The 27,844-nt window shown below is 36.0% G+C and overlaps 1 protein-coding gene and 1 long non-coding RNA gene across 6 annotated transcripts in view; one reads left to right on the top strand and one right to left on the bottom strand.

Moving 5' to 3' along the window:
- Positions 1-27,844, top strand: part of PTPN12 (protein tyrosine phosphatase non-receptor type 12) — a 101,331-nt gene that overhangs the window by 64,713 nt on the left and 8,774 nt on the right. For all 5 annotated transcript variants that reach the window (XM_027071741.2, XM_027071742.2, XM_053218568.1 and 2 more), the window contains 5 exons: positions 1,114-1,180; positions 4,217-4,294; positions 4,405-4,503; positions 18,093-18,178; positions 25,762-26,738. In XM_027071741.2, the coding sequence (XP_026927542.2) occupies positions 1,114-1,180; positions 4,217-4,294; positions 4,405-4,503; positions 18,093-18,178; positions 25,762-26,738 (1,307 nt within the window). The remainder of the gene's footprint in view (positions 1-1,113; positions 1,181-4,216; positions 4,295-4,404; positions 4,504-18,092; positions 18,179-25,761; positions 26,739-27,844) is intronic.
- On the bottom strand, positions 28-25,765 carry LOC128314809 (uncharacterized). The gene is made up of 2 exons (XR_008296888.1): positions 19,803-25,765; positions 28-4,175 (listed from the first exon to the last, which is right to left on the bottom strand). It is a non-coding gene; the product is annotated as an uncharacterized LOC128314809 (long non-coding RNA).

Below are 27,844 nucleotides of genomic sequence, written 5' to 3'. Positions count from 1 at the left end.
AACGTTTATTTATTTTTGAGACAGAGAGAGACAGAGCATGAACAGGGGAGGGTCAGAGAGAGGGAGACACAGAGCCCGACGCGGGGCTTGAACTCACGGACCGCGAGATCATGACCTGAGCCGAAGTCGGCTGCTTAACCGACTGAGCCACCCAGGCGCCCCTAAACCATAAAGTTTTAAATATATGTCATTTAGCCCCTAGTAATTCTTAACTTAAAATTCTAGAAATATTTTGCTATGAAGAATTGATAAATATATCAATAGTTAAAAATTAGTATTATTGATGTCTTTTAAGAGCTTTTTAAAAATCATACTAAGTTGTTTATAAATTTACTTTATCAGGAATTCTCACATGACATGTTTGACAAACTACTGATATTTCTAAAGGTTTCAAAATTTAAATGCTGCCTAACTTTTTTCCTGCCTAAAAATGATTCTGGTGATGTTAGTAATGTCTTTAATTACTCAGAGTGATTCTCAGTCCTAAGATGCATGTCTCCTGTCTCCCTCTAGTTGAGAATCAATTGCTGTAAAGTACTCTTGTCATGTTTTAAAATGTAAAAACCTGCAGAATTTTACTTATGTTCTCCAGGTTCTGTTAGTTTCTTAGAAGATGAAAGTACATCACTGGTCTTTTGTTATTTTGGTCACTTTGTTCTTTTGTTGAAATCACTGCTGGAGTTCAAACCAGTTTCTAGGGCTTGTATTCTTCGTCTTTCCTATACCTTTTGCAGATTGAAATGATGTGTTGTTTCTTCCTCTACTGTAAGGCATCAGAACCATGTTGTACATAAAATAAAATGATCTCTGTGAGTTATTATGTTAGCTAGACAAGATTTTCTGAGTTAGAATTAGACTTACAAAATGAAGGCTGCTGGGTCATCTGTGAATCACATAGGTAATTTTTGAATCTTGGAAGTTACCCAAATTTAATAAAAACCAGGTATAAATGCTGATGTTAAAGATGTTAAGTTGTAATCTGTTTACTAAAATGGTAGAATTTTGTCATATTTCTAAATGATTTTTTTTGCTTCTGAAAACTAACATGTTCATCCACATTTAGTTTATAATTCTTTTATAACAAAAATCAAATTTTTCTTTCAAACTTTACAGTGCAGGCTGTGGAAGAACAGGTGCCATTTGTGCCATAGATTATACATGGAATTTACTAAAAGCTGGGGTAAGAATAATTTTTATATAGCATTATGTCCAATTGATCTATTATTATTTTCAAACTTAATGATTAATTTCTGTAAATTATAGATTGTGTTCTGTTATACATGTTGCTTTTTTAGAAGTAGCTTTACTATGTAAGAAATAAACGTAATGGAACTGAAAAAGGAAGGCATAAATGATGCATATTACCTTGAGATAATGCACAGGGCAGAAAGGTAGACATGTTGCCTTCTGGTTGATCTATGTGAATTGATACCTACATTAAGAATGTAAACTCTGCGTTGACTTTTCCAAATACAGAATCTTCATTGCCTTTTATATTCTAAGTATAAATGTAACCAATTTTATAAATATTTATGCCTAAGTGGATACACAGTATAGTGGTTAAGGATGCTGACTCTGGAGCCAAACTGCCCAGATTAAAATTCCTGCTCTGTCATTTACTAGCTTTGGGATTTTGGTCAAATTACTTCATTTCACTGTGCCTCCATTTTTTCAACTGAAAAATTAATAATATTAATAACTCATAAGGAATAAGTTAACGTTTCTAAAATTCTTTAGAACTGTGGGTGTCTTGGGACACCTGGGTAGCTCAGTTGGTTAAGCGTCAGACTTTAGCTCAGGTCATGATCTCAGGGTTCATGAATTAAAGCCCCGCATCAGGCTTTCTGCTGTCAGCACAGAGCCTGCTTTAGATCCTCTGTTCCCCTCTCTGCCCGACCCCCGCTTGTGCTCTCTCTCTCATAACAAACAAACAAACAAATAAAAAAGAACGTGGGTGTCCTGTAGTATGTGCTCATTTCAATGTTAGTTTTCATTACAATTGCTCTTACTGTTTTACTACCACTACTCATTCCAAGAAACTGTTTAATACTTTGGAGGATATACAGGTAAATAAAACACAGCCCTTATTACAGATTTGAAAAACTTAAGTTGTCCCTATTGTATGTAGATTTGGTTCCTTTTCTGGTTCTATAGTATGTTCATTTTCTATGCACTAGGGAGAGGTTTTTAATTCTTTATAGCTTTTTAAAAAATTATTTATTTTTGGGAGCCTACCTGGGTGGCTCAGTCAGTTAAGCCTCCAACTTTGGCTCAGGTCAGGATCTCATGGTTCATGGGTTCAAGCCCCGTGTCGGGCTCTGCTGACAGCTCAGAGCCTGAAGCCTGCTTTAGATTCTCTCTCTCTCTCTCTCTCTCTCTCTCTCTCTCTCTCTCTCCATCTGCTCCTCCCCTGCTGGTTCTCGGTCTCTGTCTCTCAAAAATAAATAAATGTTAAAAAATTTTTTTTGTATTGTTTTTTTAAGTAAATGCTGTACCCAACATGGGGCTTGAACTTAGAACCCCAAGATCAAGGGTTGTATGTTCCATCAATTAAGCCAGGCTCCCCCCCCCAATTTTTTTTTAATTTTATATTTTAGGTAATCTCTATACCCAACATGGGGCTTGAACTCACAACCTTGAGATCAAAGTCACATACTCCACTGATTGAGCCAGCCAGGCACCCCCCTTTATAGCTTTACAGTATGTTTCTGTGAATATTTCAATCTGTATCTTGTATAAAATAGGATTAATAAAATATTTAGGGTTTTTTTCCTTTCTGCCCTCTATCTCTTTTTCCTCCTGCCTTCTTTCCATTTTAAACTCTTAGGGAATATTTAAATTTTAAATTTTCCTCAAAAGCTGTCTAGGATTAAATTTTATTTTTGTATTCCTCAAAAATTGTAATCATCTCCTGATAGTCGAAATGAAGATTTTTAAATGAACAAAATTTAACTAGGATTCTAACCCATTTTAACATAAAAGTGAAAGATTAAAATTGAGATGGAAACAGGCATATAGATAAATGCCAGTAAGCAAAATAAATAACTGGTCATCTCAAAAGTTGTGTATTTTGAACATAGTCCTCATTTGACTGTGTTTGGCTTAACATAGGGTAAATCTTCTGTCTTAGGTTAGGACTTGTAAAAATCTTCTGATGTTATGTAAAGACTCTCAAGCAGTAAGCCTGGGAATCTTTTTTTTTTTTTAGTTTTTTTTTTTTTTTTAATGTTTATTCATTTTTGAGAGACAGAGTGTAACTGGGGCAGAGAGAGAGGGAGACACAGAATCTGAAGCAAGTTCCAGGGTTTGGGCTGTCACCTCAGAGCCCGACGCAGGGCTTGAACCCAGGAACTGTGAGATCATGGCCTGACCTGAAGTCAGATGCTTAACCAACTGAGCCACTCAGGTGCCCCATGCCTGGGAATCATTTTTAATTCTTTTTCCTTATCACTTCAAAATATTCTTGGTGATTACCAAGTTCTTATAGTTCTACCTCAGAAATGTGCCTCAAATCTGCTTTTTTAAAACTTCAGTAAACTACTACCAGTTTGTCCCCTTTTCAGACTCTTGGCCTCCATACTGCAAAAGTAGACTGTATATCAAATCTCCTCATGTCTGTGCTCCCTATTATAGTAGTTCTAATTCCAGGTGTACCAAGAATTGTCTGGGATATTTCACAGTCTCCAGAGACACAGCTGAGGGATCTGTATTTTTACCAAATTTCTTAGCTGGTCCTTATGTAGCCAGCACAGGGAACAGTGGCCTGCAGAATGAGTTCAAATTTTATTATGTTTACAGTCTGATCCCAGGTAGCCTTACCTTCTTTCCTCCTTGAATACTTCTCCTTCTTTCACTTTTAGGCTATCTCCACATCAAGCTTCTCAATTCCTGAAATAGAGTATATATTTAATCTGCTGTGCTTATGTATATTTCCCTCACTTTTCATTCCACACACCAATCAGAGTTAGTTACAGCATTTTTATTCCCACTGAACTGTGATTTTGCCTTGGTGGATATTTATTTGTTCACATATCTCACCAGCTTGACTGCCGAGGGTCAAGATTAGCTTTGTATCCACAATGCCAAGAAGAGTGTCTGAAGGATGGTAGGTAGTTCTCAGTACATGTTTTCCCTCATCCAGCATGTATATAAGGTCTGTTTGAAAAGTTGAAGGTCTATATGAAAGAGAGTTGATGTATTAAATTCTTTGTTTCAGAAAATACCAGAGGAATTCAATGTATTTAATTTAATACAAGAAATGAGAACACAAAGGCATTCTGCAGTACAAACTAAGGTATAGTTTTTTGTTTTACTTTATAAACTGTATTTTTATAAATGTCTTCTTGTTTTGTTTTTTGTTTTTTAACATCTTTTCCCTTGTTTAACATTTCATCTCCATAATAGGAGCAGTATGAGCTTGTTCACAGAGCAATTGCCCAACTGTTTGAAAAACAGCTACAACTGTATGAAATTCATGGAGCCCAGAAAATTGCTGATGGAGTGGTAGGTGTTCTTGGCCTATTAAATTTAGAAAACTTTTCTTTATATTTTTAAGCTTTTTTTTTTTTAAAGTAATCTCTATACCCAACATAGGCTCAAACTTAACTCCGAGATCAAGAGTTGCATGCTGTACGGACTGAGCCATCCAGGTGCCCCAAAAACTTTTACTTTTTAACCAAGATGTAATGTTTAGCTTTTTAATTGTCATCTTGTGTTTTATCTAACATAATATCCATGACAATTATTTTTATTTTTTTGTTAACTCCTTTCCTTCTTCCTATTTGAATCTCTATTGTAATGGATATTTATGGACTCCATAACCAGCTAAATAATTGTCCATAGAATATAGCTAGGAAAGTTGATCTTATATCAAAAATCATTACTGTTTCAAGTATAAATTACTTTTAAAAAGTTAACTAGGGGCACCTGGGTGGCTCAGTCACTTGCATGTCCGACTCTTGATTTTGGCTCAGGTCATGATCCCAGGGTTGTGGAATCAAGCCCTATGTCAGGTTCTGCACTGAGCATGGAGCCTACTTAAGAACCTCAGTGTCTGTCTCTCTCTCTCGGTCTCTCTCTCCCTCTGTCCTTCTCTCTTTCCCTCTGCCCCTCTCTCCCACTCATGCTCTAAAAAATAAAAATAAAAAAATTTTTAAATTAACTATTGTTCTCCTTTTCTACCCCCACCTAAGTAATTACAAGTTGATTCTACATGAATTGTATTTTGTTCTTGGTCATAATAAATAGTTTTATAGTTAATTTTGTACAGGCTTTTTAATGAAGTAGAATTGGAGTGCTACAATTAAGTCCCTTTTTGGCGTGTGTTTATTAGTTCGATGTCATTTTAGCTTTTTTTTTTAACTTAAATATTAAAGTTTTATTATTTTTTTATTTTTTTTAATTTTTATTTTTCTAATATATGAAATTTATTGTCAAATTGCTTTCCATACAACACCCAGTGCTCATCCCAAAAGATGCCCTCTTCAATGCCCATCACCTACCCTTCCCTCTCTCCCACCCCCCGCCGATCAACCCTCAGTTTGTTCTCCGTTTTTAAGAGTCTCTCATGCTTTGGCTCTCTCCCACTCTAACATTTTTTTTTTCCCTTCCCCTCCCCCATGGGATTCTGTTAAGTTTTTCAGGATCCACAGAAGAGTGAAAACATATGGTATCTGTCTTTCTCTGTATGGCTCATTTCACTTAGCCTCACACTCTCCAGTTCCATCTACGTTGCCACAAAGGGCCATATTTTGTTCTTTCTCATTGCCACGTAGTACTCCATTGTGTATATAAACCACATTTTCTTTATCCATTCATCAGTTGATGGACATTTAGGCTTTTTCCACAATTTGGCTATTGTTGAGACTGCTGCTATAAACATTGGGGTACAAGTGCCCCTATGCATCAGTACTCCTGTATCCCTTGGGTAAATTCCTAGCAGTGCTACTGCTGGGTCATAGGGTAGGTCTAGTTTTAATTTTTTGAGGAACCTCCACACTGTTTTCCAGAGTGACTGCACCAGTTTGCATTCCCACCAATAGTGCGAGAGGGTTCCCGTTTCTCCACATCCTCGCCAGCATCTATAGTCTCCTGATTTGTCCATTTTGGCCACTCTGACTGGCGTGAGGTGATATCTGAGTGTGGTTTTGATTTGTATTTCCCTGATGAGGAGCGATGTTGAGCATCTTTTCATGTGCCTGTTGGCCTTCTGGATGTCTTCTTTAGAGAAATGTCTATTCATGTTTTCTGCCCATTTCTTCACTGGATTATTTGTTTTTCGGGTGTGGAGTTTGGTGAGCTCTTTACAGATTTTGGATACTAGCCCTTTTTCCGATATGTCATTTGCAAATATCTTTTCCCATTCCGTTGGTTGCCTTTTAGTTTTAGTTTTGTTGGTTGTTTCCTTTGCTGTGCAGAAGCTTTTTATCTTCATGAGGTCCCAGTAGTTCATTTTTGCTTTTAATTCCCTTGCCTTTGGGGATGTGTCAAGTAAGAAATTACTGCGGCTGAGGTCAGAGAGGTCTTTTCCTGCTTTCTTCTCTAGGGCTTTGATGGTTTCCTGTCTCACATTCAGATCCTTTATCCATTTTGAGTTTATTTTTGTGAGTGGTGTAAGAAAGTGGTCTAGTTTCATTCTTCTGAATGTTGCTGTCCAGTTCTCCCAGCACCATTTGTTAAAGAGACTGTCTTTTTTCCACTGGATGTTCTTTCCTGCTCTGTCAAAGATTAGTTGGCCATACTTTTGTGGATCTAGTTCTGAGGTTTCTATTCTATTCCATTGGTCTATGTGTCTGTTTTTGTGCCAATACCATGCTGTCTTGATGATTACAGCTTTGTAGTAGAGGCTAAAGTCTGGGCTTGTGATGCCTCCTGCTTTGGTCTTCTTCAAAATTACTTTGGCTATCCGGGGCCTTTTGTGGTTCCATATGAATTTTAGGATTCCTTGTTCTAGCTTCAATTTTGATTGGGATTGCATTGAATGTGTAGATAGCTTTGGGTAGTATTGATATTTTAACAATATTTATTCTTCCAACCCATGAGCACGGAATGTTTTTCCATTCTTTATATCTTCTTTAATTTCCTTCATAAGCTTTCTATAGTTTTCAGCATACAGATCTTTTACATCTTTGGTTAGATATTCCTAGGTATTTTATGCTTCTTGGTGCAACTGTGAATGGGATCAGTTTCTTTATTTGTCTTTCTGTTGCTTCATTATTCGTGTATAAGAATGCAACTGATTTCTGTACATTGATTTTGTATCCTGCAACTTTGCTGAATTCATGTATCAGTTCTAGCAGACTTTTGGTGGAGTCTATCGGATTTTCCATGTATATTATCATGTCATCTGCAAAAACTGAAAGCTTTTACCAATTTTGATGCCTTTGATTTCCTTTTGTTGTCTGATTGCTGATGCTAGCACTTCCAACACTATATTAAACAACAGCGGCAAGAGTGGACATCCCTGTCGTGTTCCTGATCTCAGGGAAAAAGCTCTCAGTTTTTCCCCATTGAGGATGATATTAGCTGTGGGCTTTTCGTAAATGGCTTTTATAATGTTTAAGTATGTTCCTTCTGTCCCGACTTTCTCGAGGGTTTTTATTAAGAAAGGATGCTGAATTTTGTTAAATGCTTTTTCTGTATCGATTGACAGGATCATATGGTTCTTATCTTTTCTTTTATTAATGTGATGTATCACGTTGATTGATTTGCGAATGTTGAACCAGCCCTGCATCCCAGGAATGAATCCCACTTGATCATGGTGAATAATTCTTTTTATAAGCTGTTGAATTTGATTTGCTAGTATCTTACTGAGAATTTTTGCATCCATATTCATTAGGGATATTGGCCTGTAGTTCTCTTTTTTTACTGGGTCTCTGTCTGGTTTAGGAATCAAAGTAACATTGGCTTCATAGAATGAGTCTGGAAGTTTTCCTTCCCTTTCTATTTTTTGGAATAGCTTGAGAAGGATAGGTAGTATCTCTGCTTTAAATGTCTGGTAGAATTCCCCAGGGAAGCCATCTGGTCCTGGACACTTATTGGGAGATTTTTGATAACTGATTCAATTTCTTCGCTGGTTATGGGTCTGTTCAAGCTTTTTGTTCCCTCCTGTTTGAGTTTTGGAAGTGTGTGGGTATTTAGGAATTTGTCTGTTTCTTCCAGGTTGTCCAATTTGTTGGCATATCATTTTTCATAGTATTCCCTGATAATTGTTTGTATCTCTGAGGGATTGGTTGTAATAATTCCATTTTCATTCATGATTTTATCTATTTGGGTCATCTCTCTTTTCTTTTTGAGAAGCCTGGCTATAGGTTTATCAATTTTACTTATTTTTTCAAAAAACCAACTCTTGGCTTCATTGATCTGCTCTACAGTTTTTTTAGATTCTATATTGTTTATTTCTGCTCTGATCTTTATTATTTCTCTTCTTCTGCTGGGTTTGGGGTGTCTTTGCTGCTCTGCTTCTATTTCCTTTAGGTGTGCTGTTAGATTTTGTATTTGGGATTTTTCTTGTTTCTTGAGATAGGCCTGGATTGCAATGTATTTTCCTCTCAGGACTGCCTTTGCTGCATCCCAAAGCGTTTGGATTGTTGTATTTTCATTTTCGTTTGTTTCCATATATTTTTTAATTTCTTCTCTAATTGCCTGGTTGACCCATTCATTCTTTAGTAGGGTGTTCTTTAACCTCCATGCTTTTGGAGGTTTTCCAGACTTTTTCCTGTGGTTGATTTCAAGCTTCATTGCATTGTGGTCCGAAAGTATGCATGGTATGATCTCAATTCTTGTATACTTATGAAGGGCTATTTTGTGACCCAGTATGTGATCTATCTTGGAGAATGTTCCATGTGCACTCGAGAAGAAAGTATATTCTGTTGCTTTGGGATGCAGAGTTCTAAATATGTCTGTCAAGTCCATCTGATCCAATGTCTCATTCAGGGCCCTTGTTTCTTTATTGACCGTGTGTCTAGATGATCTATCCATTGTTGTAAGTGGGGTATTAAAGTCCCCTGCAATTAGCACATTCTTGTCAATAAGGTTGCTTATGTTTGTGAGTAATTGTTTTATATATTTGGGCGTCCCGTATTCGGCGCATAGACATTTATAATTGTTAGTTCTTCTTGATGGGTAGACCCTGTAATTATTATATAATGCCCTTCTTTATCTCTTGTTACAGCCTTTAATTTAAAGTCTAGTTTGTCTAAGTATGGCTACTACAGCTCTCTTTTGACTTCCAGTAGCATGATAAATAGTTCTGCATCCCCTCACTTTCAATCTGCAAGTGTCCTCAGGTCTAAAATGAGTCTCTTGTAGACAGCAAATAGATGGGTCTTGTTTTTTTATCCATTCTGATACCCTATATCTTTTGGTTGGCGCGTTTAGTCCATTTACATTCAGTGTTACTATAGAAAGATATGGGTTTAGAGTCATTGTGATGTCTGTAGGTTTCATGCTTGTAGTGATGTCTCTGGTACTTTGTCTCATAGGATCCCCCTTAGGATCTCTTGTAGGCCTGGGTTAGTGGTGATGAATCCTTCAGTTTTGGTTTGTTTGGGAAGACGTTTATGTCTCCTATTCTAAATGACAGATTTGCTGGATAGCGGATTCTCGGCTGCATATTTTTTCTGTTCATCACATTGAAGATTTCCTGCCACATTCCTTTCTGGCTTGCCAAGTTTCAGTAGAGAGATCGGTCACGAGTCTTATCGGTCTCCCTTTACATGGTAGAGCATGTTTATCCCTAGCTGCTTTCAGAATTTTTCTTTATCCTTGTATTTTGCCAGTTTCACTATGATATGTCGTGCAGAAGATTGATTCAAGTTACGTCTGAAGGGAGTTCTCTGTGCTTCTTGGATTTCAATGCCTTTTTCCTTCCCCAGATCAGGGAAGTTGTCAGCTATTATTTCTTCAAGTATACCTTCAGCACCTTTCCCTCTCTCTTCCTCCTCTGGAATACCAATTATACGTAGATTATTTCTCTTTAGTGCATCACTTATTTCTCTAATTTTCCCCTCATACTCCTGGATTTTTTTAATCTTTTTCTCAGCTTCTTCTTTTTCCATAATTTTATCTTCTAGTTTACCTATTCTCTACTCTGCCTCTTCAATCTGAGCTGTGGTCATCTCCATTTTATTTTGCAGCTCATTAATAGCATTTTTTTCACTCCTCCTGGCTGTTCCTTAGTCCCTTGATCTCTGTAGCAATAGATTCTCTGCTGTCCTCTATACTGTTTTGAAGCCCAGCGATTAATTTTGTGACTATTATTGTAAATTCACTTTCTGTTATATTGTTTAAATCGTTTTTGATCAGTTCGTTAGCTGTCGTTATTTCCTGGAGGTTTTTTTGAGGGGAATTCTTCTGTTTTGTCATTTTGGATAGTTCCTGGAGTGGTGAGGAACTGCCGGGCACTTCCCCTGTGCTGTCTTGAATAACTTGAGTTGGTGGGCGGGGCCGCAGTCAGACCTGATGTCTGCCCCCAGCCCACTGCTGGGTCTATAGTCAGACTGGTGGGTACCTTCTCTTCCCCTCTCCTAGGGGTGGGATTCACTGTGGGGTGGTGTGGCCCGTCTGGGCTACTTGCACACTGCCAGGCTTGTGGTGCTGGGGATCTGGCGTATTAGCTGGGGTGGATGGGCAAGGTGCACAGGGGCGGGAGGGGCAGGCTCAGCTCACTTTTCCTTCGGAGATCCGCTTCGGGAGGGGCCCTGCGGCACTGGGAGCGATTCAGACCTGCTGGAGGGGTGGCTCCGCATAAGCACAACTTTGGGTGTTTGCGCTGTGCAAGCAAGTTCCATGACGGGAACTGGTTCCCTTTGGGATTTTAGCTGGGGGATGGGCGAGGAGGATGGCACCTGGCGAGCGCCTTTGTTCCCCGCCAAGCTGAGCTCTGTCCGGGGCTCAACAACTCTCCCTCCCGTTGTCCTCCAGCCCTCCTGCTCTCCGAGCAGAGCTGTTTAACCTTCCAGATGTTAAGTCCTGCTCGCTGTCAGAACACACTCTGTCCGGCCCCTCCGCTTTTGCAAGCCAGACTCGGGGCCTCTGCTTGGCTGGTGGGCCGCCCCTCCGCCTTGGCTCCCTCCTGCCAGTCCGTGTAGCGCACACCGCCTCTCCACCCTTCCTACCCTCCCTACCCTCTTCCGTGGACCTCTCGTCTTTGCTTGGCTCTGGAGGATCCATTCTGCTAGTCTTCTGGCGATTTTCTGGGTTATTTAGGTAGGTGTGGGTGGAATCTAAGTGATCAGCAGGTCGCGGTGAGCCCAGCGTCCTCCTACACCGCCATCTTCCCATTTTAGCTTTAAAAGATCTTATTGGATATTCAAACTTTTGACCTGACAAAAATACTGTATTCTCATAGTGTTCTCATGTCTGCCTCTGTTTTCTAATTAGGTCTTTTTTTTGCTGTATGTACATAATGTCCTTGTCCTTGAAGGTATTGTGCTATTTTTTTAAATAAAATTTCTTTACGTTTTTATCACTGAAACTAACATAGCTATCACATGATAAATTGAACTTAGCCTCGATAACTGAAGTAAAATGAGGCGCAAAATTTATAACCTTTATTTTCCTTTTCTTTTGCACATTATTTTTGGCACTTTCCCAGACTATTTGTTTAAATTTCTTGGTTTTATATATGAGAGATTTGTTACCAAATGCTGGTCTCAATGTCTTAAAATAATATAGTATTGATTATTTTGACAATATGGATTATCCATGAGCTTTAGGGCTATGTATTTCCTTTATTAGCCAAATGATAATGTAAATTTTTAAGATTAATGTATGTGACCTCATTTTTATTTCCTGTATTAACCTAGGAATCATTGTGCAACTAGGCCTTATACATGGCCATCTCTTTTTCCCCCTTGGTTTAATTAAAGCCTGTTATAATCTGTACTGAATATAGTCAAATATTTTCTAATACAGAATAGAATGTTTATATATTACTATGTATAATATTTAAATTGAGATTCAGTTAATGCTTCAGAAAGCTAAATAGGCTATGCTTTTTTTTTCTTTAAACTGTAATGGGAAAATATTTGTTTTTATAAATGCAAGATTTAATTTTAAAGTTAAAGTTTTGATACTTCTGAAATATAGATGCTTTAGACTACCATTTCCTTAGTATATACAAGTGAAAAATATTCTATTACATTTTTTAAATGTATAGAAAATTCTTATTTTAATTTTTTATTGAGATATAATTGGCATATAACATTGGTTTTAGGTGTTCAGTGTGGTGATTTGATATTTGTATATATTGTGAAATGATCACCACAATAAGTCTAGTTTAACATCCATTACCATACATAGGTACAATTTTTTTTCTTGTGATGAGAACTTTTAAGATTTACTCTTACAAACTTTGAAATATGCAATATAGTATTATTTAGTCACCATGCTGTACGTTATATCCCCTGACTTTTTAATTTTATAATTGGCAGTTTGCATAGTTTGACCTCGGCCATTTGACTTCCTTTACCCATTTCACCCACCTCTGGCAAGCACCAATCTGTTCTCTGTATATGAATTCAGTTTTTTGTTTTTAGATTCCACATATAAGTGAGATTATATAGTATTTGTCTTTCTCTGACTTATTTCACTTAGTATAATGCCCTCAAGATCCATCCACGTTGTTGCAAATGGCAAGAGTTCCTTCTTTTTTATGGCTAAATGATATTCCATCATGTGCATATACCACATTTTCTTTATCCATTCTTCCATCGATGGACATTTGGGTTGCTTTCATGTCTTGACTATCATAAATAAGGCTGCGGTGAACATGGGGGTGCATATATCTTTTTGAGTTTGTGTTTTCACTTCCTTTGGATAAATACCCAGAAATGGGATTACTGGATTGTTTGGTATTTCTATTTTTAATTTTTTAGGAACTTCCATATTGTTTCCATAATGGCTGCATCAATTTACATTCCCACCAACTATACACAAGGGTTTCCTTTTCTCCACATCCTCTCCAACACTTATTATTTCTGTCTTTTTGATGCTAGCCATTCTAATAGGTGTGAGGTCTCATTGTGGTTCTGATTTGCATTTTTCTAATGATTAGTGATGGTTGAGTATTTTTTCACATATTCCTGATGGCCATGTGTATGTCTTCTTTAAAGAAATGTCTATTCAGGTCCTCTGCCATTTATAATTTTTTTTTTTTTTTTTTTTTTTTTTTTTTTTTTGGCTATTCAGTTGTGTGAATTCCATATATATTCTGGATATCAACACCTTATCAAATATATGATTTGCAAATATTTTCTCTTATTTCATAGATTGCCTTTTCATTTTGTTGATGGTTTCCTTTGCTGTGTGGAAGCTTTTTAGTTTGATGTAGTCCCACTTGTTTTTTGTTGTTGTTGTTGTTGCCTTTGCTCAAAAATATTTTTAATGCAATATTCAGTGTTGTATATTTAAAGCTTTTAAGTATATTTAAGTAATCTCCAGAAACTGATATGTGGTAAATATTGCATTGCTCTCTCATCTCTGTTTTCTTATTACCTTGATTTTTTTTTTTAGGTTTTCTTTCATAAATTAAACTTTCATTTTATTAGTCTGAACTTCACACTAGGATTTAATTTTGTTATAGATTGTTTCTGTCTAATGGCTCAGAGGTTTATAAATAGCTAAGGAATACAAGAAGGAACATACATTGTATGGGATGAAATGAAATATCACCTAATAGCAGATTAATGGTTATTTCAAACCTACTTTCTCATAGCATTGATTGATACATAGGAGACACCCACTAAATGTTTGCTAACTGAACTTAAAATGTTAGATTATGTCCTTGCATTTTAAAGCTGACACGGCCACTGCTGGATTTACCTTTTGGGCAAGATGGCAATTTCTATTCTGTAAAAAGGAAAAATCATTCTCTATAGAATCCATTCTGAGGAAGCTGTATTTGGTGAGAAAAAATACTTTGCCAAAGGTAGTGACTAATACTGTATTAACTATATAACTCAATGGGTGAATGGATTTAAAAAGTGGAAGGAGGAATGGATAGAAGAAAGACAGACAGCTTATCATTCTGTGTAATTTTTTTATCTTGTCCTCTTAAGAAATCTTGCTTTCTAGGTATTGTTGAATCTGGGTGACTTGTTTTTATAGCAGGTTTATATGTGGTTGGAAACCATAAATCCCATTTAGAAAAAACGTGGAATGTAAAAAACCGGGGAAAATTATTTCAGAACTGTATGGTTGAATAAAATGATTTGAAATATTTTCCTTACCTCTCTGAACCTGTGCTCTGAGAAACATTTATAAATCTGTTTATTATTTCTCCGACAATTTAGAGGCAAAGTTAAAAAACAAAAAACTCTCAAATTGTATGTTCTAGAATTATTTTCATAGAAATTTTGGTTGGAATGCTGACCAACAATATAAGACTCTATAATAAATGATATTTGTGGGGCGCCTGGGTGGCTCATTAGGTTATGCAGCCGACTTTCATTCAGGTCATGATCTTGCAGTTCATGAGTTCCAGCCCGGTGTCGGGCTCTGTGCTGACAGCTCAGAGCCTGGAACCTGCTTCAGATTCTGTGTTTCCGTCTCTCTGCCCCTCCCCTGCTCACGTTCTGTCTCTCTCTCAAAAATAAATAAACATTAAAAAATGTTATTTGTTAGAGGTATTTACAACTAAGATGACTTTCCGGAGTAAGAGATCCAAAGCGAAAATTCATTCTAGAATGGAGTAGCCTACTGATTTGGAATTTAGAAATACATAAGTAAGCAAACATCTGTAAGATATGCTTGCATGCTTTTTTATCTTGTATATAAAAGACCAGTTATCTACACCAGGTTTTTCAATTCTAGGATGATTAATAGCAATAGTTTGTGTTATGGTCCTTCTGTTGTGTTGTACATTTAAAAAAAATTTTTTATATGTTTATTTATTTTTGAGAGAGAGGGAGAGACAGAGCGTGAGCAGGGGAGGGGCAGAGAGAAAAGGAGACACAGAATCTGAAGCAGGCTCCAGGCTCTGAGCTGTCAGCCCAGAGCCCAACACGGGGCTCGAACTCACGAACCATGAGATCATGACCTGACCTGAAGTCAGACGCTCAGCTGACTGAGCCACCCAGGTGCCCCTGTTGTGGTGTACATTTTAGATGTGATACTGAGTTTTTAATAATTTTTCCTCAAATATAATGTCTTTTATTTTTAAATCACCTTGTTTTAATATTTGATTTTACAGCTGATAATATGTCTGTAATTATTTGATAGTTAGGTTCTGATTTTTTTTGTGTGGCCTTTCACATGGCTGTTATGTAGTAAATATAAGACACAAAATTACTTCAGTGAAATGGGTGAAGGTGGTCAAAAAGGTAAAAAATAGTAACTTTAGCTCTTCTTGAAACAAGGATACACTAGAACCTAATTACCAATGGATTACCTTATTTCTAAAGTTGGAATCACCAAGTTGGTGATTGTTTCAGGTAATAAAAGCAGCTTAAGAGAGCTATCTACATTAGGACAAATGTGGGGACAAAAGCTGTAGTTAAGAGTGTCAGAAGATAGGAGTAGAGCAAACATTATTGTAGGTAAAACAGGAATCCAAGAACATTGTCCTATTGTGAAGTACAGTAACCGAGAGGATTTGTTCATGCTGTGTAGGCAGTGGTTGAGTTGCATTTCTGTATTGGCAACATTCATTTCTTTCTTAAGATGAAACTCAACATGTTCAAAAGTCTTAACCTCCCCCAAAGTTACTTTTCTTCTTTTGGCCCTTTCTATTAATGGCTCCACCATTCTCTCATTTATTCAGAATGAGGAATTCTTCATGACATTTTCTTTCCTTTATCATACTTGTTGTCATTTGCTTGCAGATGCCCTTTGTTTCTCTTCTTGTTCCCTTCCCACCTATTCCCTTCCATACTCTGTTGTGTATAGCACTATCTTATCTATCCTTTAAGGCCATTCAACATACTGCCTTAATATTCTCAACTTCTTAATATTTCTCAACTATATTCTTAATATCCACACCTTCATATAACATCTCCTTTCTCTGATTTCATCACTTTATGGTTTTATGATTACCCCTTTACCTTTTAATTTGGTGATTATTACTAGACTATACACTTCTTGGAGTTAAGTACTATGTTGTTTACATTTTTGTATCCTCTGCAGTGCTTACTCTTCAGTGCATTTCACATATTCAGCTATTCCAAAATCCAAAATGCTCTGAAAACCTGAAGTTGTGGGGAAGGAGAAGGGAAGAGAGAATGAGAGTGTTGGTTTGGTATTATACCCATTTGGAAGCAAAATCTAAGTTGGCATGACTTGAGGCTTTCACATTGTACTATAAAAAATTGCTGAGTTTTGTAGGTTAGAAGCCGTTTCATATGGTTCCCCTTTAACCTTTATTTAACCTATTTAATGTGAATATTTACAGATTTTGATACAAAAATATTGAATGTTATTATGGGAGTATGTTTATAAGCATATGAATGAATATGTCGGAGGTATCTTTAATATTTGTCTAGGTGTAATAATTACTAGTGCCCCCACTTTCTTTCTTAACGAGCCCTGATTTGGACAATAAATTATATGGCTACTTTGCCTTAGCAGATATCCCTGCAACAGATGCTTTGTTATGGTAGGTGGCTTTAATTTAAGGATGAAAACATCCATTCTCATGATGTAATTGTTGTTTTGGTCAGAGTAAGATGCAGAGTTAGGATGCATAAAACTCTTCTGATACATCTCATTATATATCAGGACACAGTGCACTAAAAATTGTTGCAAAGTGGAGATCTCTGTTTTCCTTGGTTAGGCCTACTTAGTAAAAAAACAACAAAAAAACTCATTGGCAAGAAACAGTTATAAAGGCAAAAAAGGTGCTATGATGAACCCAGTAAAAGTACATTTTGATTAAAAAAAAAGGCAATTACAGTTTCAGAGTTCCTTAATCATAGTTTATATAAAGATGGCTTTTTTTCTAAAATTAATCTGAGATGTAGGTAACAATGAAAATCATTCTTGTCTTCCGACCCATTAACATATGCCTAGCTGGATAAAAATGAAGTACTTCCTTGAGGCTGAAACTAATTCAAGGCAGTGTTTTATATAATAATTTCAGAACTCTTCTATTCACAATCCTAAACACAACCTAAGATTCTTATTACTACTGACTCTGGAACATCCATGTTAATGAATATTACTGGTCCTTGTGACCAGCGAGAACAAGGATATCTCTGGATGGGCTCTCTCTGCCTTTTTTGGGTTTATTTGGTTAGAGAATGATATAATAGTTATATATGCTTATGGAGTAAGGGCACTCCATGGTGATAAAGGGTAGGGCAAAGATTGATTAAAATGAATTCTGGGACCTGTTTAAAAGTACTAAGTAGCAGTAGGAATCTTGAAAAAGATTGGGAAAGCGGAAGATATAAGCCTTATTTTACTGGCTTTTTTTTTTCTTCTCTGCACATGTTAAGCTTCTAGTAGTAGTGATGCCTGAAAAAAAATCTTCTTTGATCTTTATTTTCTTGGGAAATATGTTTCTTTATGGAAACATTTGAAATGTGTTGAAATGCCATGGTACACAATTGTTTTCAGTAACTGGAAATAGATTGTGGTGGTGGTGGTTTTTTTTTTTTTTTTTTTAAGTTTATTTTTTTAGTAATCTCTACACCCAGCATGGGGCTTGAACCCATGACCCCAAGATCAAGAGCCGCACACTCTTCCAACTGAGCCGGCAAGGCACCCCTAGACTTTTTTTGATATGAATGTCTCTCATTGAAGTTTGGCCCTTTCAGCTAAAATAATAGAGAATGTAAACCCCATTTTGGGAAAGTGTCATTGTTTTACAAATTCAAAAGCCAAGAAACCGCTTATGTGAGGGGCACCTGGGTGGCTCAGTTGGTTTAAGTGTCTTGATTTCCGCTCAGGTCGTGATCTAATGGTTTGTGGGTTTGAGCCCTGCATTGGGCTCTCTGCTGTCAGCTTGGAGCCTGCTTCAGATTCTCTGCTCCCCCTGTCCCCTGCGCTTGCTCTCTCTTTCAAAAATAAACATTAGAAACAGCTTATGTGAAACATGAGAAAGGAAAATTATTTTTCTCCTAACTTTAATGAAGCTTTTTTTTTCTCGGCAGAATGAAATTAACACTGAAAATATGGTCAGCTCCATGGATCCTGACAAACAAGATTCTCCTCCTCCAAAACCACCAAGGACCCGCAGGTATTGTATGTCACGTTTTCTTTAAAAGGATATTTTTCTTTTACTTACTCTTAATTAAAATAACAAATTCTGAATATTTCCAAGTTGTTTTTATAACTTTTATCATTCTTTTTTTTAGGATATAGCATATGTATTTGATATGTTACTAGAGTACTAAAAATTTTGTTTCACTTTAGGTAAAATTTCAGTAGTACACTGTACATTAACAGTGAACACCCCCTTGAACTGACAGTAGTTCATGTTTTGGTATGTGGTACAATTACAATTTTAAATTTTCTAAAAGATGTCCACTTTTGCATAATGACTGAAAAAGTGATAATGATTGTCAAAAATTGTGTGCACACTGAAAAAGTTATTTGAAGATGTTTAGTAACATTACTAGCAAAATGAGCTTATTTCTGTCCGGATTTTATTACTTTCATACCAAGCTCATTTATAATAAAGTCAAGATATTCTTGTACCCTTTTTTATTTCTTTTTTTCTTTCAGGGTAGCTGCTAGGTCAGTTATGTGGTAGTATGAAAGAATATAGATAGAATCAGAAAGATTTAGTTTCAAGTCCTTTCACCCATGTACTAGCTTTGAAGTTCTAATTAAGCCACTTATTTAATCCTTGGTTCATTTTGTTTTTGTTTAAGTAGTGTCCTAGGAATGAAATGAAATAAAGTATGTGAAAATGCTACCTATAGGACTTGGCACATTATTAGTTTTCCATTACATGTTAGTTTTCCCATTACAATTACTATACAATTATTAACTATTACAAGGACTTATATAGGGTCTTGTCTTGAGCGAATATCTGCCCAAATGAATTGGCCTTCCCTTAAAGTAGGACTTCTTTTATATACGATTCATCAATTTTTTTTTTTCCCTTAGAAGTTGAATAGAAGTTGACTGAAGTTAAGTGGGGTTTGGTCTTGGCATTGAGTTGCTACACCTTAATGAGATTATTCCTCCATACAAAAGAAGAATACACTTTTCCTTGATAACTAAGGCAAGGTATCATACTTACTGTAGTCTCTGGAATACTTTTATGTTATGTGCTTCTCTGTGGAAGAGTAGAAAGCCTATGAAGGTGGGTTTACAATCTCAGCATTTAAATGCTCAGGATGTGGTTAACTGTGCACTAACAAAACTTCCCAGTAGTAGTTTCTTGTTTGATTTCCACTTTGATATCTATACTGAAATTGGAATCTTAGCCTCCTGGGAAGGTATCTAGTTAAAATCTATAAACTGTTAGCTAACTTTTTTGTCCCACATATGAGTTCTTCGGGATCCTAAAAGAAACTGTACTAGCTACAAAGGTAATAAATCAAGAAACATTTTTGCTACCCCAATATCTTTTAATTTTTTTGAGATTGAGCCAATGTAGAGGTTCTCAAAGTGTACACTGATATTTGTGATGTACATAGTCCTCTATTTCCAACAACAAACAGTGGTAATATCTTCCTAATTTTGAAGGGAAAAATGAATAGAATGTTGTGCATTTTAAGTCTTTTTGAAAGTTTGACTCCTGTTATTCTTTAATAAACAAAAAGGATAATAAAGAAGTAGCAAATGAGTATTAATAGAACAATGTTCATTCAGCTTAAGACAGGATTTTATTTAGGGATATGTGAAGTTACCTTTTTCTTATACATGCAGTAGAGTCAAATGGCAGAATTTCCTTATGTTCCACAAAGGCATACCCTGTGAGTTCCAGGTTGAGATGAGTTTTCGAACTAGTGTAAATTGTTAACTGAAAATAAAATCACAACAGTATAAGACTGATTAAAAAGTAATAATGGTATACTTTCTTTTTCAGTATGGCTACAGAAAGCAAATAAATGAATTGGTTGTTTAGAGTACATGTTGTTAGAGAAAGATGGAGGAAGGCTTATGTTTGTTGTATTAGATTTAATCAGTCATATAATTCTGATTTGTACATACTTAAAGAGTATTGTAGATTTTGAACAGCAGATTTCATTTTCTATTTTCACTAACTCCAGCACTCTGTAAGTGTACCTTGTTAGCTGTTTCTATAAATTGTCAACAGGTTTACTACAGAGACACAAATGGGTGTGTGCCATAGTAAAATTTTCTTTATTTAATATTTCAGAGACAGGGACAGTATACTTGATGCTTTCTTCTAATGCCTCTCAATTCGGTTTTAAGTGGGATTAGAATTGGAAGGAATATGGAATGTGGTTGTTTCAGACATTTTGTTATCGAGGCGAGAGGTAAAGATTTATTGAGGGTTTTGTATTTGGAAGACTTGAACAGAAATAAAGTCTTTCATATTGTAGATATAATATAACAAAGTACCAAGGAGAGAACCCTGATAAGCACCATAATTTGTGAGGAGCAGACTAAAAGAAAGCTGTAGAAAAGGAAAACCACCAAGGATAAAACCAGGAAAACAGTGGCATTCTACAAGCCGTGAAGGAATTTCGTATCTGCCAGAAATACATGAATATCAACCTTTTTGAGGGTTGCCTGGGAGAATGAATAGACTTTCAGACATCTGTGGCTCTTAGAATATCCTGAATAGGTGAGGGCATTTGTGGGGTCAAAACAGGAGTTAAGGTCTACTCATTGGAGGCTTTTGAAGTTACCTGATTTGGGGAACCCTCATCTAGCAAAAAATGTGGTTTTTTGGTGAGGGTTTTGGTGACCAAGAACTCTGGGAAAATGGCAACTGGAAAAAGTAGGTGATGGAGAAACCTGTATTTCACAAAACAGTTGTTGTTCTTCTGCACTGTTTTCTTCTGTTAAAAAAAAAGTCTTTGGCTCTTTTTTGAAATGCTAATTTCCTTTCGTTGATTCTTTTTTTAACAAGTATATTAAACAAATGTATTGCCTTGAAGTGGCTAATTTTTAAGAAAGGAGCAAAGTGATTAAATAAAAGTAGGAAATGGTCCTATAGGTCAGCCAAATAAGAAGTGATTAAAAGTGATTAAAAGTATTTCAAAATACTAAATATCTGTAAATAACCTTATGTAGAAAGTAGAACCTTAGGTAGAATTATTTTCATTTGTATTATTGAAAAAAAATTAAGTGTTCTTGATTGGAAAAGTTAAATGTAATTGAGCTTCCGCAGTGATACTTAAAATATCATTTATTTTCATATTTGATGCAATTTTCACTAAAATACTAACCGGATCTTTTCTGAACTTGACAATATAATGTTAACTTGGATGAGCAAAGAGAAATAACATAGAAAACTTTGGATGAAAATAGTGATAAGCAAGGACCAACTCTTTTAAAAACTAGAAAACTAATAGTTAAGATAGTCTGTCAGTGGTATAAAAATATACTAGTTAATGGAGTTGAATCAACAACTAGGGAATAGATCTTGTTAGGAATTAATATATACTAAATAGGGAGAAGGAAAAGGTTTGGTTATTTATAAAGTCATAATATAATATTACTAATCATCTGAAGAAAAATATATTTAGATCCTTATACCAAATACCAAGGCAATCTTCAGGTGATTAAATACAGAAAGTCAAATTATTGAAACAAAATATAATGTTTGACCAAAAAAATAATGGTTGACAAACTTGTAGAAGGGAATATAATAGAAGGATAAAGGAAATCATAAAGGACAAAAGTGATTTATTTGATTAAAATTTTAAAGTTCTAATTGAATTATTCATCCCCAATTTGCATTCTTTAAGATAAATAACGGTAGATTTTGTCAAAATGCAAAAATATGCATGCTTACTATAGTTCTCTAATTCTTCTGTTATTTCTTTTCACTTTAGAAATACTTTTGATCTCAGGCATAATTTTAAAAAGTTATTGATAGGGGTCAGAATATATAATAAAACCAAGAAATAAAGGATAAACACAAGTAGAACATCTTTCTCAATTCCAAAGTTTAAGCTATATAGAATATAAAGTAACCATTATATTGGGGTGCCTGGGGGCTCAGTCAGTTAAGAGTCCGACTTCTCTTCAGGTCATGATCTCAAGGTTGGTGAGTTCGAGCCCTGCCTCAGGCTCTGTGCTGACAGCTTAGAGCCTGGAGCCTGGTTTGGATTCTGTGTCTCTTGTCTCTCTCTGCCCCTCCCCTGCTAGCACTCTCTCTGTCTCTCTGTCAAAAATAAAGACGTCAAAAAAACCTTTTTTTATCAAGTTAATCATTATATCAAAAGTAATCATTAGCATTGATACAACACCTATATTTATGTTTTCTCATCTTCCTTGTTTAGATTGCCATGTATTCTCTATTCATTCTGTAGATAGTCAGTGATATGTCAGAGTGGTAAGTGATGTCATGAACACAGTGACTTTTACAGTAATCTTGATCACAGGGATATTAATAGCTGTTTTCCAAAGGAACTGATGTGAATAGGCTAGCTGAGTTCAACCAAGAACACAAGTCTCCTATCTTCTAGTCCAGTAATGTTTTCTTCATTATATGGTATTACCTCCCTAAAAAAAGAGAGTAGTGAAAGTTTTTGTTTTGAAAGTGTTCTAATTTTTTGGTAGTCATTTTCTTCACTCCCTTACTGTTTCCACCCCATATGGAATCCAGCCTAAATTACTGTAAGAAAAGTAATTTTCTGATTTTATGTAACATAACAAATTATAGAGTCACTCATTTTAAGACTTGGTCAAACAAATTAAATATAATTTATTGTTATTATAAAGTCCAAATGTCTTAGTGTGAAGTTCTGAGCCTTCACAGTATAGCTTCGATCTACCTTTTTAGTTTTATTTTTCACTGTTTTTCTGAACCGTTGTGTTCATTGTTCTGTCCTCTTCTGGTACTGGTATAATGCCTCGCATGTGGTAGGTCCTGAATGGTTTGCTTTGTTTTTGAGAAGTGAAATCTATGCCTTCCTCAAAACAGAGGATGTTAAAACCAGTATTTACAATAAGAATTATGCAAGTCATATATCAGAATATCTAGTAAAAACATGAGTGTTGGTTATTATAGTGGAAAATCCATTTGTAGCATTTATATTTTTGTGGTTGGGCTTCCAATTTTTGTGTACATGAAAGTGCTATTTAAGTGTTTTAAGCCTTGTTCCAACCAACCTTAAATCAAAGAAGGATAAGGAAGAAATCTGTTAGTGTAATTACCAATCAAATTTGAGTAGCCACAAAAACCCACAAAGGGACGCAAGGAAACTTTTGGAGGTGATGATATATGTTTATTACCTTGACTGTGGTGATGGTATCATGGGTATATGCATATGTCCAAACTCATCAGATTTTATAAATGAAATATGTATAGTTTTTTGTACATCAACTCTACCTCAGTAAGGCTTTTTAAAAATATGAGTAGCTAAGAATGTGTTTATTGTGTATTTTCAACATCCTGCACACTGTTTCCAAAAGTACTTAACAAGATTATTGGTTAAATAAGGCTGTTTGAACACATTTAACTCTGGTCCCTCCCTAAACTTCCTAAAATTATTGTGAAGGAACATAAAAATGTATGAAGATTTTGAAAACAAAATTGGAGAGGGATGGCAGCAGAAGGATGATTATAGAACTGTGGAAAGTAGAAAGCTTATCAACCAATGTAAAGGGACTAACAGAACAGGGAAAGCTAAAACTTGCTTTCCTGTAGGTGGGGGAAGCCCACAAGAATCAACATGATTCTCCAAAGAACTCTCAGAAAACCTCAGAAATTGGAGGTCCCCCTTAGACTAGTGTGTAGGATGGGACTAAAAACAAGGAGACTTGAGTGTTTCTATTAAGAGTATTTAGAACCCCAGATTCCTTACATCAAATTGAGCAAATGACTGCCTCTCTCACATTTGGACACACAGGAAGGATTTACTCTGGAGTGGCTGAACCAGGGGCGGGTCTTTGGATTCAAGGACATCAGATCCAACTGATGGTGGTGTTGTAGTGCCTTACTGAAAACAGGAATTTTTTATGCTGAATGGTCACATCCTCCAGGTCCTTTGCTCCCAGATTGCTGGTGGGAGAACCTCCCTTTTGAAAAACTAACTAGCTCAAGAGATGAAATGTACACTTTACTCGTTGTGGCCCACCAATATTGTTGCAAAGGCTGTACTCAGTCCACATGACCTCTAAGCCACAAGCTTCAAGACCTCCCTCTTACATAATGTGTATAGATCTTCCAGTCATTTTTAATACTCCATTCTTTAAGAACAGAACCAGGATGATCAGGCATTTGACAACATCTCTAACATGAAAGATAGACCTAAATAAGCAGGAAAAAAAGGAACCTAGATGAAATAGAGATAATACAAAGTAGAAAAAAGATAGTAAGATAAATTTCCAGTATTAAAGAACATGAATTTTTATTTTTTTAAAGTTTTTACTTATTTATTTTGAGACAGAGAGAATCCCAAGCAGGCTCCTCACTGACAGTGTGGAGCTCGAACTCACGAACCTGAGCTGAAATCAAGAGTTGGACACTTAACTGACTGAGCCACCCAGGGACCCCACCTTCGACTCTTGATTCCAGCTCAGGTCACGATCTCACGGTTTGTGAGTTTGAGCCCCGTATGGGGCTCTGCACTGATTGTGATTTTCTCTGCTCCTCCCCCGCTTATCTGCACGCGCTATCTGAAAACAAATAAATAAACTTAAAAAGAAAGTTTCCAATCTGGTAATAAAAAAAATTATAATACAATGGATTCTGAAAGTTCCATGGTGAAACTGTAGAACCTCAAGAACAAAAAAGAACCTAAAAGCTCCAAGAGAGGGAAAAAACACAGTTCACATTCAAAGGAGCAGGAATCAGAATTACATAATTGTGAAGGAAAATTATTTCTAATCTAAAATTATGTATATTTTCAAAAAATCAATAACCTTGAAAATATAATACTCAAATATAAAAAGCCTCAAGAAATTTGCCTCCCATATGTAGTTCTTAAGAAATTGCAGGATATAACCACCAAAACAAGGAAGTGTACCTTATGTATGGGACCTGGAAAATAGGAGAGTCCTACTGGAGAGAACGTCAGCTCTGTGGGGCCTAGGTAGTCAGTGGTACACACTGGAGCTTGAGCACCAAGGACCTAAAAGCCTAAGAGGGACGTGTGTGGTATTGATAATTACCTATAGTGTGTTTCATGACCAACTGGGAAGAGGTGTATAAATGTGGAAGAAAAAAGAAGGGCTAAATTATTGATGATGCATAGAGAACTGAGCCATCAGAAACATATGGCAATTATTAGAGAAAAATAAGAGGTTGTATAAGAAAAGATAGGAAATCATAATGTCATGGGTAAGAATGATATCGATATTGATAAGATTGAACTAGCTAAAAGTAACAGTATTGGGAAGATAGAAAAGATACCTAGCAGGAAGATAATGGAGAATGTGTGAAATAGATCAAGAAATAACAATTTATGGAAAAAAGATAATTTATGAATTTTGAAATATTTTGAAATAATGGAGGTGAATCTTAAAAGCAGCTGTTAAAAAGGCTGAAAGTTGATGTCTCTGGGTAACTGAAGGGCTGTGGGAGGAGACCCGTTTTTCATGAAAATTCTTGTATTTGTAAACAGTATTATATTGCCTCACTAAACATTAAATTTTGACAGTTTATAATTTTTTATTCATGAAAGGATGAGCATTCTTATGATGCCCTTTTATTAATGTTTTCAGTTGCCTTGTTGAAGGGGATGCCAAGGAAGAAATACTTCAGCCACCAGAACCTCATCCAGTGCCACCCATCTTGACACCTTCTCCCCCGTCAGCATTTCCAACAGTCACTACTGTGTGGCAGGACAATGACAGATACCATCCAAAGCCAGTGTTGCACATGGTTTCATCAGAACAACATTCAACAGACCTCAACAGAAACTATAATAAGTCAGCAGAACTTCCAGGGAAAAATGAACCAGCTATTGAACAGATGGATAAAAAATTGGAGCGAAATTTAAGTTTTGAGATTAAGAAGGTCCCCCTCCAAGAGGGACCAAAAAGTTTTGATGGGAACACACTCTTGAATAGGGGACATGCAATTAAAATTAAATCGACTCCACCTTGTATAGCTGATAAAACCTCTAAGTCCCAGGAATTGAGTTCAGGGGATCTTAAAGTAGATGATATTTCTCAGAATTCTTGTGTGGACTGCAGCGCAACACAGTCAAATAAAGTTCCGGGTGTTCCACCAGAAGAATCACAGAAGAATTCAGGCACACCTCCAAGGCCAGACCGCTTGCCTCTTGATGAGAAAGGACATGTAATGTGGTCTTTTCATGGACCTGAAAATATCCTACCCATGCCTGAGTCATCTGAAGGCAAATCCTCAGATCTCCACTGTCAAACGATGAAAACTGTGAGTTTAACACCAAGCCCCACAACACCAGTTGACACCCATGATCCTGCAGATCATCATAACAGCTCGCCTCTCTTTAGAGCACCCCTCAGTTTTACTAATCCTCTTCACTCTGATGACTCGGACTCAGATGAAAGGAACTCTGACGGTGCCATGACCAAGAATAAAACTAGTATTTCAACAGCAAGTGCCACAGTTTCTGCTGCCACTAGTACTGAAAGCATTTCTACAAGGAAAGTATTGCCAATGTCCATTGCTAGACATGATATAGCAGGAACAATACATTCAGGTGCTGAAAAAGGTAATAACAGTATCTAACACTTAAATATTTTTACTGTGTTACAGTCACTGTTCTAAGCACTATATCAATTAATTGTTTTGTTCCACATTTCACTGTAGAATCTACAGCACAGTTTCATTATTTTAGATACTTTTTTAAAGGTTTCTATTAAAAACTAATAATAAAGTAAGCTTTGTTACCTTAATTTGATTAATTGCATTACTAGATTTTGTGTTTGCAAGGTATTTCAATTGTTGTGACTGAAAATTTTTGTGCTTTTCGGTTTTCCCTCCTATGTTAATAGTTTTTAGTATTTTATATGTGGGTCAAAAATTTATCTGACTGAATAATTAGAAATAATTTAGGGAAGATAGAACTGCTTCAAGTAACAAATATTATCAGACAGCTTCGGTGGGCATTTAATTTCATCCATGTTTATCACAAATACTAGTTCATCATCGTTTAATGCTTTTTAAACTATACAACACCTTTTATACTTGCACGTGAGGTTGCTTTTACCTCTAAGATGAACCAAGAAGCAAAACTGTAACTACTCAGCAGAATATGGGAAATTTAATTCAGTTAGTAGTGAATGGGATATATCCTTATCTATGTCATTGATACTATTATTTAATTGACTTTTTTTTAAACTGTGTTAGCTTTTGAGGATGTGTGCACTTGGTTCCCAAGATGTATTACTGGTTCTTAAAATTCATCTTTGATCCACTAAAATCATCCTGGCTGCCTTCTTAAACAGACCATAAAGTTGAGAGCAAATGTAATAAACACGAAAGCTATTTACTGGTAGATTGATTATCAGTGGTCGTTTACTTGTCAGTGGACTCTGGTCATGACCAAAGGTCATGGTATTTAGGCTGATATTTACAATGTGCAACCAAATAAGTACTGTGAACTTAAATGATAACTTTTTCTGTTCCTGACCTAATAAGTACTACCCGTACTATGGTGCTTTTATTTTCCCCAGCTGACACATACTGTGTTTTTTAATCTTGAGAATGTATCTGGTAGAGTAAATGAGAATCTAAGGTAGTTTCTTAAATTTACATTATAATCTGTAGTCTTGATTCTTCTGTTATTTGAAGGATCTTCAGAAGATAATGGTTACC

This window comes from Acinonyx jubatus, chromosome A2 (genome assembly GCF_027475565.1).
Source record: "Acinonyx jubatus isolate Ajub_Pintada_27869175 chromosome A2, VMU_Ajub_asm_v1.0, whole genome shotgun sequence".
Lineage (NCBI taxonomy): Eukaryota > Metazoa > Chordata > Mammalia > Carnivora > Felidae > Acinonyx > Acinonyx jubatus.
Note: the sequence above shows the minus strand (reverse complement) of the source record. Positions and strands in the feature narration are given on the sequence as shown.